Genomic DNA, 16,415 nt, shown 5'->3' on the forward strand with positions numbered 1-16,415 from the left:
GGTCCTTGTGTGCAACTGTTGAAAAATGCACCCGGGGTATAACACCTTTTCCTGTGTATCTTGAATCTCACATACACATTAGCTACACATACACATTTGTCCTGTTTTGTGCTGTAAAATTAGAATTTGTGCCGCTGTTCTTTTTGAGGTTATTTACATTTATTTTTTCCAGGAAGCAACATCACTCCAACCCCCCTACAACACCGCAGAAACTCAGATTTGATCTTATTCCTTAGTGCTACATGTGTGCCAACTGGTGCCTTTTAAACTGCTGTCCCATCTCTTCTACTTTTTAAAATATGAAGTATATATTTCCCATGACGGGGGGTGCGGTGGCGCAGTGGGTTGGACCACAGTCCTGCTCTCCGGTGGGTCTGGGGTTCGAGTCCCGCTTGGGGTGCCTTGTGACGGACCGGCGTCCCGTCCTGGGTGTGTCCCCTCCCCCTCCAGCCTTGCGCCCTGAGTTGCCGGGTTAGGCTCCGGTTCCCCGTGACCCCGTATGGGACAAGCGGTTCTGAAAATGTGTGTGTGTGTGTGTATTTCCCATGACATCACCAGGATCCGTGAAGCTGGCCCCCCTACAAATAGCACAAATAAATAATCTCATCGAGACATTCGTCCTCCTGTGCTCACAAAATTTCTTCCTTCCCTTACCTGCCCTTCTCTGTACCTCTCCTTCCTTGTTACCTTCTCCGACTCCTTGTCGTTGTTTCCAGTCTCCCACAGCGTCCACCCTCGCTTCACCTCGTCAACCACATCTTCAGATTCTCCTCCTGAACAACATTTGTACATCGGATAGAATCACACCTGTCCCCGACCACAATTATCGTTTACCCCTTGTACTTTGGCTGTAAAAGATTGCGCAATTATGTCCACACACCTGTGTCCAGCCCCCTCTATGCGATACACTTGAGCATCACACCCAGACTACATACATTCATACGACTTGGGTCTCATACAGGGAATTTCAGTAAACCTGCACATATCTACCTGTGCAGCGTGCTTCAGTTCAGCACTCACCTTCATAAAATGTTCAAGAGCAGGTTCTTGGTTCTTCCAAATCCTGCAAGACAAAACGCAACAGTGTCTGAAGAGCAGTAGTTTAGCGTCACCTCAGCTTTTATATCTGCTTATTACACAGATGATCCTCTTAGCCTATCATGATGCTAGCTATGAGGATTAATCCACATATAGACCATATTCAGTAAGTTCATCAGAAAAAGATGTTATGACACATCAACTTATCACATAGTTCTCTACTAGATATTAAGGCAGAAAAAAAATTGCCCATCAGTTTACACTACACACGTCTACATAAGAAACAGGAAGGAAAGCAGCTGTCCAAGTTCTACTTTTCTGTATGTTCTCCAGTCTCTTCGTTTGCCCAAAATAATACTTGCCCTACACATCACATATTGTGTATTTTGTCAGAATGTCTGCAACTGATGTGTGCAACATCTGTAAACTTAACCCTAAAACATAGACCTCTTTTTTTGTACTATGTTGGAGATGTAACAAACCTGAACCCCCACTCAGAACATCAAAGCAGACCTGACTGTCATACTTCCATAGCTGAACACTACCAAACTAGACCTTCCTGAAACCCGACTCCACCATCACGTTGTGCTGGAGCTGGGACTCTACCTGCTGCACTTGTGTCAGCACTTTTTCACCTGTCCTTACCTCAGTGTCTGCTCCTGCAGCCATTGAATCAATCGAGTGCCTGTACTATAGCATGTCCCTTGTCAGTGTTACCCGAAATTAGTCCTCAAACCTCCTGAACAGATGCATGTTGCATTAGCATGTTACTCCTCCTGTTCTTGGCCTGTTCAAGCTCCAAGGTATATCGAGCCCCCCTACACCAGTGGCAGCTAATCCTTCTCTCAAGGGACTCCGCTATAAGAAAAAGAGATTTTGTCAGTTATAACTGGCCACAGAATTTCTGGCACAATATCATGTATTGCTGATGTGCTGATGTACTCAGGCTTTAAACTTACCTGGAAGTCTTGACTTGTGAAATACTGCTATCCAACACTCCAACTGTTGGAGTGTTGCTTGAATAGCTGCTGAATCCCTGAAGCTGCAGTCAAACACGTTTTGCATAAAGATTTCACTGTCTTTTCCAAAACAGACGAAATTGGTATAAATCTAAAGCAAACACTTATCAGTAGACTTTCCTGTCTTCAGGACCAGAGATCTAGATTTTGATCGCTTGAAACTCAGTTAGCTCATGTAATTTGCATTTGAAATTGTCTTTTTTCAGTGAAGTTTGTGAGGAATTTCCCCAAGCTATAACTGCATAAGTGAAATACAGTAGTATCGTTTAACTGCAAATGTTTAATAAAGTATTTCTTTTTTCATTCGTTTTCCATTCAAAGCAACAACTTTTGAAATCTGTTTTGCCTTAATATCAATATGTATTGCCCATGATAACTGCTCATCTACGTAAATTCCCCAAAAGTTAATATCTTTCTACAGTTTTTTTGTAGGCTATAGTTTGTTTTTAAATTTTCAACATGTTTGATAGAGTTATTGAGAGAATTCAATATCTTATACTTCATCTATAGGAACTTTATTAATAACTGGTGAACTAGTATCATAATAAAGTTTACATTTCCCTACTGGATTTTATCCATTTCTTTATAGGCCTAGAATTGTCCTCACTTCAGTTCAGTTCAACTCAATTCAGAAGTTTTCCACCAAAAAATTAGGTACGAAAAAATGACAGAATTATATACATTGAGCAACAATGAGTTTAGTACTGGGGGGTTCAGTGTCGCAGTGGGTTAAACTGGGTCCTGCTCTCCTGTGGGTCTGGGGTTTGAGTCCCGCTTGGGGTGCCTTGCGATGGATTGGCGTCCCGTCCTGGGCGTGTCCCCTCCCCCTACAGCCTTGCATCCTGTGTTGCCGGATTAGGCTCTGGCTCCCTGCGATCCCATGTAGGACAAGCGACTTAGACTGTATGTGTTAGCTGAGTATTTTATGTAAATTATACAAGTTCAAATCAAGTATATCAACATTTTTAATGCAAAATATATTTTACACTTTATCATGTTTAAAAAGTGAGAGACAAATCAGCATTCCAAAATGTTTATTTCAGTACTGACAGTAGTCTATACCATAGCCCAATGCCTAGGTATTGCCAATGTTGTATTTAAACATCAATTAACTTCCTTATATCGTTCATGTTTTTGTCTAATTGATATTAAATGTCTGGTGTGGTCAACTCATAGAAAATATATTTAGCTTTAAAATAAACTGTATTTCACAGAAATTGGTTGAGAATTACCCAAGTTATGGAACAGCTGGTAGTGTAGCAATTAAAGCTGCTGCTTTTTGACCCACAGGTTCAATCCCCACCTCTGTCTGTAGTATCCTTGAGTAAGGTACTTACCCTCAATTGCTCCAGTAAAATTACCTTGGAGAAAAGCGTCAGCTAAATTAATAAATTTAAGACAGGAGACTCTTTAGGATAGCAGTTGAGTGCATCCAAAGCCTTTTGCTTTTCATTGCAAACGTGAATAATTTTTCCAGTATGATGGACAACGTTGCTATTGTGGCGCATAAGTTACTATTGTCTTGGGGCTTACTTATGTATATCTATTGGTGGGGATTTTAAAAAGGCAGAGCCTGGAGGTGATTGGTCCAAATGGAAGAAATGACACGAGACTGATGATGACACACAAGGATGACAATAATGGTGTGCATGTGTGAATTGGGCGGTACAATTGCAATACACACTATATGTAGAGATACAATGATCTGTACACACATACACACATTGCATTGGACCCACAACAATACACATTATAAATTGTACACACAGTGCATTGGACTGACTACCAGACACACACACAAACACTCGCCATTGTACCCAGTACTACATAGACACACAGAGGACCCACAACGATACACACAGATAATACATTGTGCACACACAATGATATGTAGGCTACCCATTGTGTATTGTTTGGCCCGACAATGGTACATGCACATAATATATTGAAAAGACACACACAATCAATTGTACCCGCACATGCACACACACAAAACAGTACAATGGTGTGCACTGTGTGTGTGTGTGTTTTGGTGTGGGGGGGTAGGGGTACAACTGCAATACACTCTGGATGTACACATCGACAAAATGTATCGTACCCACTTACAGAGACAAACAATGCACTGGAACCATAATGATGCACGCACATACACAGAAAAAGTGCATGATACCCATTTACAGACTGACAGGAAGACACACAGAGACACACACACAGAATGCATTGGCCCCACAACAATACACACAGATAATACATTGCACACACACAAACAATATATGCAGCTAACACACATACACGCACTACACTGTACCCATTAATCTGCACACACACACAACAAATTGCTCTCTCTACTACAAACAGACACATACACACATTATGCTTTACACACTACTCCACATTATTTGCATCAATTACACATTTACAGTCAACTTCTAATTACAGATGAGTAATTTTTTTCTGTATCAGTTCAAGAAATTAAATTTATCAATTGTGTGTGTATGTGGGGGGCGTGGTGGTGCAGTGGCGCAATGGGTTGGACCGGGTCCTGCTCTCCGGTGGGTCTGGGGTTCAAGTCCCCCTTGGGGTGCCTTGTGATGGACTGGCGTCCCGTCCTGGGTGTGTTCCCTCCCCTTCTGGCCTTATGCCCTGTGTTGCTGGGTAGGCTCCGGTTCCCTGTGACCCCGTATGGGATAAGCGGTTCTGAAAATGTGTGTGTGTGTTTGTGTTTGTTCCTATTCCAGAGCACACAGCGACAATGAAGATCTCCTGCCAATCCAAAATGCAGGATAGAGGGACTCAGTGAATGTGGCGGTGGACCTCTAGAGGAGGGTCAGTTCACCAGAGGAGATGCTGTAGAAGGACAGAGTGCCGGAGACACAGTCCACATACAGTCCTACTCTGTGGGACGGGGGTACAGCTATGGCAGTGTGTTTCTTATTGTGTCTCACAAAGTAAAACTTATCAGTACAGAACACAGCCCAGGACTTGTTATTGTATCCAAGCTGACAGACAACACTGTTTCCTTTCCTCCCGATTCCTTTATAAGTCACTCCTACTTCAGCCCTATTTCCAGTCCACTGAACTTCCCAGTAACAGCGACCAGACACACTCTCTACACACACAACTTGGTACCACCAGTCAAATCTGTCTGGATGATCAGGATGTTTCTGCTCTTTTTCACTCCATGTCACTTTCCTGTTGTCCTCAGACAGATACAGGTGTGTGTTTGCTATGTTGGGGTCCAGTGTGAGTTGGCAAGAGTCTATAGATGACACAATTAGAACGCAATTAAAATAGTGTTAAATCTCCAGAATAAACACAAATTTAATCAAATCCTATTAATGCGACTGTGTGAAACTGTATTACTGGCACCGGTATCAGACAATCTGACGATTTATTTATTTATTTTTTTTGTTTTTTTAATCTTGTTTCATTCTTACAAGTAAAATTATAACACTATGGTGACATATCTTTTTTGGGACATTTCCATGTTTTACTAACTGAACTATTCTTTGATTTGAACTCAGAACAGCAAATAGCTTTCTGAGCCCAAGATTAAATCTCTCTGAAATTCCACCTGACCTTGTGTGATCATTCAGTCACCAGATTACAGATGAATTTTTGTTTTCTCTGAGCTGAACGTCACTTTGAAGAAAAGTGTCTCATAAATGTATTACAGTTTATTGTTTTTGTAGTGAACTTTCAGTTCTCGCTGTGAACTTAGTGTTACTAGATGTATGTAAATTTTAGGGGTGTTAGTATCTCTGATGAGGAAACAGTCATACTTCTAGGTGTTCATTCATGACAACACTAACTGGTTTCATCCAGGCCTGTGCACACACACTGTCTGAAACCGCTTGTCCCAAGCAGGGTTGCAGCAAATTGGGGCCCAACCCACAACACAGGGCACAAGGCTGGAGGGGGAGGGGACATGCCCAGGATGGGATGCCAGTCTGTCACAAGGCACCCCAAGCAGGACCTGAACCCCAGACACAGTGAAGAGCAGGACCCAGTCAAACCCGCTGCGCCACCACACCCCCCATGACACGCATCCTTGGGCCACAGATCTGGCTTTAACTCAAGCTTCGGTCATGACCAGGAACTTGCCCAACAACCATGAACACAACGGCCTCCCTCATCTTTGTTGTCCTCCTCAGCACCATCTATTTACAACCTTGTACCGTCACACCCTCACCTCTGCCAGTCCGCATTGGCCTACGGTCCAACAACTCCCACAACTGGGTTCATGTTCTCAATCCCCATGTGTGCATGACACATGGGATATCATCCTTGCCCTTCGTATTACGACCTCCTGCTTTTCAGACGATGACTAAGACTCTTAAGATCACTATACTGTCTACCAAAAGGTACCAAAGTATTCAGCCCCTCGCAGCCAGACTGTGTAACGGTTTCTTCCCCAAGCCATCAGACTCCTCAATACCAGGGACTAGACGGACACTGGAACTTGTGCACTGCTCGCTGCTGAACTGTCCGTTATTGTGCATATCGTCTTGTTTCAGTAATTGTTGTAATGTGTACTACTCTTTGCACACGTCCACTTTATGTAGTCTGTGATGTTTTATGTAGCATCATGGTCCTGGAGGAACTTTGTTCCACCCAATGCTTTGTTTCACTGTGTACTGTACCAGCTGTATATGGTTGAAATGACAATAAGGCCTCTCTTGACTCTTGACTTCCCTGAAATCTGGCCTGTTTTTTTTAACCTTCAATCCGCACTTCTTATCTCAGGCCCACACCATCCTCCTGTATGTCAAACCCTGCATCAGACTCTCCCAAAAAACTGGATCCTTCCATATCACCTCACACACAGCTGTATTTCCCTGGATCACCTTTGCTGTCTATTATTAGATAACATCTGCACTTGTGTTCAGATAAATACCTGAGGCGAAGAATATGGCAGTAATAAGTTTCTGTTCAATTTTTACTGTTAAATACAGGTGTTGAATGCACCATTGTTTAGTTATTAATCTTATTACAAATAGTTTTCTTTTGACTATTACATTGATTCTGATTTATTTAACTCCATATTGGCTGTCTCTCCTGTTATTTCTATTATATTATTCATCTCTTTGTCCTTTTTGTGTGTATCTCGGACATGTCCTGCTGTAGAATTTTCTGGAACAGTGTGTTTGTGCTACTGGTAAAACTCCATTTAAGTGCAACTGGGTGAAGACTTTGGAAGGTCTTTCAGTCTTGTACAAGGACGTAAGATTGGTTGAGCAGTACAAAAAGACACAGGAGAGATATGTGAATGTGTCTGTCTGTGATGGACAACATCTGGTGAGAATGTTAATAATCTGTCATGGGACAAACGCTGGAAACAGGTGACTGGAGGACTCAAGTGTGGGTGGGTTTTATTCAAGCAAACAGGTTTCAGGAACAAGGCAAAATCAAGGTCAGGGACAGGCGAGGGTCTTGGAGGTGCAAACGTCATAAACCAGGAAATCCAAATTGTGGTCGAGGAGAACAAGCAATGGTCAGGAACAAGAGACTGGCAAAACGCTAGAGACAGGACTGCTGAGACTGCAAGGCACAAGGCAATTGCAAGAATCCACATTGGTGTGTGGATGTGGAGCTCCTTTTATCCTGTGTCTCCCTGATTGGCGGCAGGTGTTGCTGCTTTGCTCATTGTCGGGGGTGTGACATAATCGAACTTTTTAAGTTTATTGTGCCTCATTACTGAAAACGTAAATGATAGCATTACACACACACACCATCATCATGATCTGAAGGCAACTTTTCAGTACAAACACACTTACATTTTCTTGGTCCTGGTCGGTTCCTGCACTGTCCACCATGGTCCACACTGTGCAAGAAGCAGAAGGACACTCAGTGACTGAGAGACACACACCACCTGTGTATGAAGTGTGTGTGGAAACAGAGCCCCGTGACAAGAATGAGGGTTAGTACTAATCACATGCACACATAATACTTACTGCAGTATCTCCAGTTTACAGTGTGGATCCTCCAGCAGATCAGAGAGCAGCTTCACTCCTGGGTGATTGTAGCTCAGATCCAGTTCTCTCAGGTGTGAGCAGGGGTTTGAACACAGAGCTGAAGCCAGAGAAGCACAGCCTTTCTCTGTAACACAACAGCCAGACAATCTGTAGAGACACACACACATTAAACACTATTAAGCACCCCATTTGTCTCAGCCTTCAAATCCAGATTTACATGTTCACTCAGGCATATCACTAAGAAATGTAATTTCACTTGGCTGTGTTTCTGTTTTTCCCACTTCTGTATCAAAACGTATTAAACTTATGTCTAACAATTTCGTCTTGTTTCCATTGTTCCAACAAAGTGACATGGATAATTCCTGATGCAGGAGCAGAGAACCTGACTGATCATTTGACAATATCCCAGAAATAGTGGAGGAGTCTTCTTGATGTCAGAGCATGTAGAGGGGCAGATGTGGGATCTGACCATGCCTTTTGTGATTGGCAAGCTGTGAGTTAAAAACCAAGATCGACGACAGGCTAGACCACAGAGGCATCCCCAATTCGATATCTCCAAACTGAAGACACCAATACAAAGGGAGTTCACACTGCCTCTGTCAAACAAATTCCAGGTCCTTGCAGACTTGAAAGATGGCTCCTTGGAGAAGAAGTGGGAACGTGTCAAGTGCACATTTACAGCAGCTTCTGAAGAGATGCTTGGGTACAAGAAGAGGGAGTTCAAGAACTGGCTTTCAGAGGAAACAGTCAGGAAGATAGAGGAATGAAGGTCCATTTAGCAGTGCTTTTGCCATGCCAGAACCAGAGTACAAAAGCAACCAGATAGCGACTCTCCGCATCATCATGGAGCAGTCACTGGAATGGCAGTTTCTGTTGTATGTCTGCTTCATTGACTTCAAGAAAGCATTCAACATGGTAGACAGAACAGTTACCTGGAGAGTCCTCAGACATTCCCCCAGAAGATTGTTAGTGTGATCTAGAGCTTATACAAAGAAACCAGCTGCAGAGTCATCCACAATGCTCAACTGTCCACACCCTTTACAGTCAACACTAGAATTGGGCAAGGCTGCCTCCTGTCTCCCATTACCTTCCTTCTTGTTATTGACTGCGTGATCAAGACAGTGCTAGACAATCCAAGGGGCATACAGTGCACCCTTACCCAGAAGCTGGACAATCTGGATTTTGCAGATGATATTAGCAGCCCAGGACAGAAACCAGTGGAGACATACAATGAAGGCCCTATGCTCCAACAAAAACAGAGGATTAAAGAAGAGCATTTTTCCCTACAATAAGACTTGAGGAGGCCGGCCGGTGGTTATAGATGCCACCCATGATGACTGAAGATGATGATCAATCACCATGATGGACAAGGCATACCTTGCTGAACTGGGAAATCAAGCTATCATATAGCAACAATGCCATTATTAGTTTTAAACTGACTTAGAATTCTTGTTTAATCTAGAATGCCCAGGAGTGGTGAGCAGCCACTAGCACTTGGACCCCCAGAGGCTTTTTTTTTCTTTTACTTTCATTTGGGAGTTTTTTTTTTCCCTTTCTTCCACAGCCAGTAGGATACTTAAAGCTTGACAAAAGCATTTGTATTACATTACAGGTGGTCCCCAATTTATGATTGGGTTATATTTCGCGAAACCCATTGTATATCAAAAACATTGTAAGTCGAAAATGCATTTAATACACACCTCTTCATCGAATGAGGTGAAGGCGAGGTGTTGTTGTTGAACCCAAATGCAGATACATTTTACTGAAGACACAACAAAAGGGCCAGGCAAACACTGATGTCGGAGACAGGAATGGGTCGGGTAATTCACGAACGGAATTCCATAGGACGAGATGAGAGATGTGGTCAAGAAGCAAGCCAAAGTCCATACTGAGAAGGCAGGACCTAAGAAGAGGGCCGACAGTAAACACTGGTTATGGAACCGCGCTGGAGATGTGGTTGCTCAAGGCAAGGCTCCATGAGCAGGTGTGCCGGCACGGTTCCTTTATGCTGGTCCTCTCTGATCGGTGGCAGGTGCAGGCGTCATGCGCGTGGCTGTGGGTGTGACACCTCTGCATGACAGACTGGGAGATGCGGATTGCTGCCACTGCCCAGCATCGCGAAAGAGTATTGCACTGCAAATCCCTTGCCCGGAAAAAAATCTAAATTCAAAATTTGAAATACAGTTTCTACTGAATATCTATCGCCAGCTCACCACCGTAAAGTCGAAAATATCAGAAGTCAAACCATCATAAATCGTGGACTACCTGTAGTCTGTATTCATCTGTCTTCTTTGTTTCTTTGTTCTAATGTATTTATTTCTTTGCCTCATGCCTGCGTTCATGCACTCCATCACTGAGAAGAGCACTCTTTAAAAAAAAAATTGATTTGATTTGAGTTGAATACGGGGGGGGGGGGGGTGCGGTGGCGCAGTGGGTTGGACCGCAGTCCTGCTCTCCGGTGGGTCTGGGGTTCAAGTCCCGCTTGGGGTGCCTTGTGGCGGACTGGTGTCCCGTCCTGGGTGTGTCCCCTTCCCCCTCCGGCCTTACGCCCTGTGTTGCCGGGTAGGCTCCGGTTCCCCGTGACCCCGTAAGGGACAAGCGGTTCTGAAAATGTGTGTGTGTGTGTGTGTGAATACGGGGGGGCGTGGTGGCGCAGTGGGTTGGACCTGGTTCTGCTCTCCGGTGGGTCTGGGGTTCAAGTCCCGCTTGGGGTGCCTTGTGGCGGACTGGTGTCCTGTCCTGGGTGTGTCCCCTCCCCCTCTGGCCTTACGCCCTGTGTTGCCGGGTAGGCTCCGGTTCCCCGCAACTCCGTATGGGACAAGCGGTTCAGAAAGTGTGTGTGAGTGTGTGAGTGTGTGAGTGAGTGAGTGAGTGAGTGAGTGAGTGTGAGTTGAATACTAGTGGGGGGGCGGTGGTGCAGCGGTGCAGCTGGCTTGGCTGGGTCTCTTGATGTGATGGATCTGGGGTTTGAGTCCTGCCTGGGATGCCTTGTGGCAGACTAATGTTCCATTCAGGGTCCGTCCCCCTGAGCCTTTCGTTGCCAGGTTAGGCTCCAGTTTGCTGTGACCCTGCTTGAGTCAAGGGGTTTCAGACATTGTTTGTGAATACTACTGACCTCAGTATCTCCAGTTTACACTGTTTGTTCTCCAGTCCAGCAGAGAGTTTCTTCACTCCTGAATCCTGCAGGTCATTGTCTCTCAGGTGTGAATAGGAGTTTGAGGTGAGAACTGAGACCAGAGCTTTACAGCATCTCTCTGTCAGTCTGCACTGGTTCAATCTAAATAAGAACAGATTTTTTTTTTTTTTGCTTTCCACTGAGAAATTTTGGGACATATTAGTCTATTTTTCAAACTTTCTTAATAGTACATCAGTAATTGCTGCTGTAAAATCCTGAAAACTGTTAATGAAGCAATGACACTATTTCCATAGTTTATAACATTTAGCTGGTGAGAGAGTGGCATGGTAGCACTGCTGTCTCACATGCCTGTTCATGCGTAGGTTTAAGTCAGTGTGTGGTCTGCTTGTTCTTTCCGTGTGCGTGTGTGTGTGTGTGTGTGTGTGTGTGTGTGTGTGTGTGTGTGTGAGACTGACTAACATCCCATGCAGGCTGTGTTCCCTTTCAACCTCTTACTCAGTGACTTTGGGAAAGACTCTGGACCACCACAACCCTGTTCAAGATGAGTAATTAGTGAAAATGACAGAATAAATGAGTTGGAAGACTGCCTCCCTCCTTCACCCACCACAGCTCAAAATCATGAATTATTCTCTTTACTTGGTGAGTAGAATGGGGTACGGTGGTGCAGTGGTGCAGTGGGATAGGCCGGGTTCTGCTCTCTGGTGGGTCTGGGGTTTGAATCCCGCTTGGGGTGCCTTGCAACGCACTGGCCTGGGTGTGTCCCTTTGCGCCCTGTGTTGCTGGGTAGCCTCTGGCTCGAGACAAGCGCCTGTTGATGTTGGTTTTTTAAGTGGGCTGGAAATACATTATTTTTTGAATTCCAGATAATGAGAAATAGGCTTTCAATACCTGAACTGCTATTCGGAACATATTATTTTCATAAACTGAGGAAGGCAGTAACATGATAAACACAAGCAAACATTATCGCCTTCAGCATTTTTTTTATACGTGTTATAGTTTAATGACACCTCATCATCCATCGAGGGGGACGTGATGGCGGAGTGGGATTGGCTGGGTCCCGCTGTGTGGCAGGTGTGGGATTCAAGTCCTGCATGGGGTCCCCTGCAGCAGACTGGCATCCCAGCCGAGGTGTATCCCCTCCCCCCTCCAGCTTTGCATCTGTGTTGCCGGGTTAACCTCCTATCTGCCGCGACCCCACTTGGGACAAGCGGTTTCGGACAGTGAGTGTGTGTGTGAACATCCATTGTCACCCAGCCTCAAGTGCCTGATGTTGAAAAACCAGAAACACACCAACAAATGGACAACAATTAATAACAGAGGTAGAATACTGATGTAATATCCTTGAGTAAGGGAGTCACCCAGAACTGATCAAGTGGAGATGAAAATAAGTCTGGAAAGGTCAAATACTTCAAATCACTTTGAATGAAAAATAAGGTTCTCAGAAACATTGAAACTGAAAGAAGGCCCATCATTATATCAGTATACTTGAAAGTCAGGAAAGTTATCTTTCAAAAAAATTCAACTCAGTATGGAAGCACAACTCATGCTCAGAAATTACATCTAAATGATTTTGGGCAGTAGTCCAAGCAGAGCCCCCCGGACTTCCCTCTCCCCGCACACCTCCTCCAGCTCCCCTGGGGGAACCCCAAGGTGTTCCCGGGCCAGCTGGGAGACGTAGTCTCTCCAACGTGTCCTGGGTCTGCCCCGAGGCATCCTCCCAGTGGGACATGCCCAGAACACCTCACCAGGGAGGCGTCCAGGAGGCATCCGGAACAGGTGCCCGACCCACCTTAACTGACTCCTCTCGATGCGGAGGAGCAGCGGCTCTACTCCGAGCTCCTCCCGGGTGACTGAGCTCCTCGCCCTATCCCTAAGGGTGCGCCCAGCCACTCTGCGGAGGAAACTCATTTCTGCCGCTTGTATCTGCGATCTCATTCTTTCGGTCATGATCCAAAGTTCATGACCATAGGCGAGGGTAGGAACGTAAATCGACCAGTAAATTGAGAGCTTCGCCTTACGACTCAGCTCCCTCTTCACCACAACAGACCGGTACAATGACCGCATTACTGCGGACGCCGCACCGATCCGTCTGTCAACCTGCCGCTCCATTTTTCCCTCACTCGTGAACAAGACCCCGAGATACTTAAACTCCTCCACTTGAGGGAGCAACTCCCCCTAACCCGGAGGGGGCAATACACCTTTATTCCGACTGAGAACCATGGCCTCGGATTTGGAGGTGCTGATTCTCATCCCCGCCGCTTCGCACTCGGCTGCAGACCTCTCCAGTGCACGCTGTAAGTCTTTATTTGATGAAGGTAACAGGACCACATCGTCCGCAAAAAGCAGAGAGAAGATCCTGCAACCACCAAAACAGACACCCTCCGTTCCCTGGCTGCGCCTAGAAATTCTGTCCATAAAGATAAAGAACAGAATCGGTGACAAAGGGCAGCCCTGGCAGAGTCCAAGATGTACCAGGAACAAGTCTGACTTACTGCTGGCAATGCGAACCATGCTCCTGCTCCGGTCATACAGGGAACGAATAGCCCGTAGCAGCGAGCCCTGAACCCCATAATCCCGAAGTACCCCCCATAGGATGCCACGAGGGACACGGTCGAATGCCTTCTCCAGGTCCACAAAACACATATGGACTGGTTGGGCAAGCTCCCACGAACCCTCCAACACCCTAGTGAGAGTATAGAGCTGGTCCAGTGTTCCACGGCCAGGGCAAAAACCGCATTGCTCCTCCTGAATCCGAGGTTTGACTATCAGTTGGATTCTCCTCTCCAGTACCCCGGCATAGACTTTTCCAGGGAGGCTAAGGAGTGTGATCCCCCTGTAGTTGGAACACAATTTCCGGTCCCCCTTCTTAAAAAGAGGGACCACCACCCCGGTCTGCCAGTCCAGAGGCACCGTTCCCGAGCTCCACGCAATGCTGCAGAGGCGTGTCAGCCAAGACAGCCCCATAACATCCAGAGACTTGAGAAACTCGGGGCGGATCTCATCCACCCCCGGAGCCTTGCCACCGAGGAGTTCTTTGACTACCTCAGCAACTTCAGCCAGGGTAATGGACGAGTCCCCCTCCAAGTCCCCAGCCTCAGCTTCCTCTACGGAAGATGTGCTGGAGGGATTGAGGATATCCTCAAAGTACTCCTTCCACCGCCTGAGGACATCCTCAGTTGAGGTCAGCAGCACACCACTTCCACTGTAAACAGTGTTGGCGGAACGCTGCTTCCCCCTTCCGAGTCGCTGGACGGTTTGCCAGAATCTCTTTGAGGCCGACCAAAATTCTTCCTCCATGGCCTCACCAAACTCCTTCTTCAGCTTGACGGCATCCCTTACTTCCGGTGTCCACCACCATGTTTGGGGATTGCCACTGTGACAGGCGCCGGAGACTTTATGGCCGCAGCTCCGAACCGCCGCCCCGACAATGGAGGTGTGGAACATAGTCCATTCGGACTCAATGTCCTCAGTCTCCCTCAGGACCTGGTTGAAGCTCTGTCAGAGGTAGGAGTTGAAGACCTCTCTGACAGGGGCCTCCGCCAAACGTTCCCAACAGACCCTCACTATGCGTTTGGGCCTGCCAGGTCTGTCCAGCTTTTTCCCCTGCCATCGAATCCAACTCACCACCAGGTGGTGATCAGTTGACAGCTCAGCCCCTCTCTTCGCCCGAGTGTCCAAGACATATGGCCGAAGGTCAGAAGAAACGACTACAAAGTCAATTATCGACCTCCGACCTAGGGTTTCCTGGTGCCAAGTGCACTGATGGACACCCGTATGCATGAACATGGTGTTCGTTATGGATAAACCGTGACTAGCACAGAAATCCAATAACAACTCACCGCTCGGGTTCAGATCAGGGAGGCCGTTCCTCCCAATCACGCCCCTCCAGGTGTCACTGTCGCTGCACACGTGGGCGTTAAAGTGTCCCAGTAGAACGACAGAGTCCCCAGTGGGAGCGCTTTCCAGCACGCCCCCCAGGGACTCCAAAAAGGCCGGGTCCTCTGCACTGCCGCTAGGCGCATAAGCACAAACGACAGTGAGAGACTGTTCCCTGACCCGAAGGTGCAGGGAGACGACCCTCTGATCCACCAGGGTAGACTCCAACACATGGCGGCTGAACTGGGGGGCTATTAATAAGCCCACACCCGCCCGCCGCCTCTTACCCTGGGCAACACCAGAATAGTGGAGAGTCCACCCTTGGTCGAAAAGAGTGGTTCCAGAACCCAAGCTGTGAGTGGAAGTGAGCCTGACTATATCTAGACGGTATCTCTCAACCTCCTGCACTAGCTCAGGCTCCTTCCCCACCAGTGAGATGATATTCCAAGTCCCAAAAGCCAGAGTTGGCGCCCGAGGTTTGGGTCGGCCGGGCACTTGGCCCCGACCACCGCCCAAATCACAATGCACTGGCCCCTTACGGCCTCTCCGGCAGGTGGTGAGCCCACCAAAAAGTGGCTCCACGTCTTGGCTTCGGGCTGAGCCCAGCCAGGCCCCATGGGCATAGACCTGGCCACCAGGCACTCACATGCAAGCCCCCCCCTAGGCCTGGCTCCAGGGTGGGGCCCCGGTGACCCCATACGGGGCAGGGTAAACGAGAACCTTGATTTTATAGTCATAAGGGGGTTTTGAACTGCGCTTTGTCTCGTCAGTCACCCAGGACCTGTTTGCCATCGGAGATCCTACCAGGGGCATATAGCCCCAGGCAACATAGCTCCTGAAGTCATTCAGGCACTCAAACCCCTCCACCACGTTAAGGTGGCAGTTCGCAGAGGGGTGTTAAAATATATTAAACCAATCCTCTCAATTTCCCACCACCAACAAACAGCTGCCTGTTAAATATTCGCTTACTAATAATATGCTCTAATAAATTACTTAATATTAAGTTACAGGGGGTGCGGTGGCGCAGTGGGTTGGACTGCAGTCCTGTTTTCCGGTGGGTCTGGGGTTCAAGTCCTGCTTGGGGTGCCTTGTGACGGACTGGCATCCCGTCCTGGGTGTGTCCCCTTCCGGCCTTACGCCCTCTGTTGCCGGGTAGGCTCCGGTTCCCCGTGACCCCGTCTGGGACAAGCGGTTCTGAAAATGTGTGTGTGTGTGTGTGTGTGTGTGTGTATTAAGTTACAATCCCATGTCTTCTTTCTTACCAAAACCTGACTCAGTGAGTCCGACACGATTCCACTAATAAGCTGCTTCAGACGGATATAATTTTTCCATAAATCTCGTTCTGTGCATCATGGAGGTGGAGTTGGTGTT

The 16,415-nt window shown here is 46.8% G+C and overlaps 2 protein-coding genes across 2 annotated transcripts in view; one reads left to right on the forward strand and one right to left on the reverse strand.

The window, feature by feature from the left end:
- LOC108931913 (NACHT, LRR and PYD domains-containing protein 12-like) overlaps nucleotides 1–16,415 on the forward strand; it is a 324,390-nt gene that overhangs the window by 65,305 nt on the left and 242,670 nt on the right. The window lies entirely within an intron of this gene.
- Nucleotides 4,787–16,415, reverse strand: part of LOC108931915 (NACHT, LRR and PYD domains-containing protein 3-like) — a 64,306-nt gene continuing 52,677 nt past the window's right edge. The window contains 4 exon segments of the mRNA XM_029252611.1: nucleotides 4,787–5,316; nucleotides 7,835–7,881; nucleotides 8,012–8,179; nucleotides 11,148–11,309. Coding sequence (XP_029108444.1) covers nucleotides 4,787–5,316; nucleotides 7,835–7,881; nucleotides 8,012–8,179; nucleotides 11,148–11,309 — 907 coding nt within the window.

The sequence above is a fragment of the Scleropages formosus genome, chromosome 6 (assembly GCF_900964775.1).
Source record: "Scleropages formosus chromosome 6, fSclFor1.1, whole genome shotgun sequence".
In the NCBI taxonomy this organism is placed as follows: Eukaryota; Metazoa; Chordata; class Actinopteri; order Osteoglossiformes; family Osteoglossidae; genus Scleropages; species Scleropages formosus.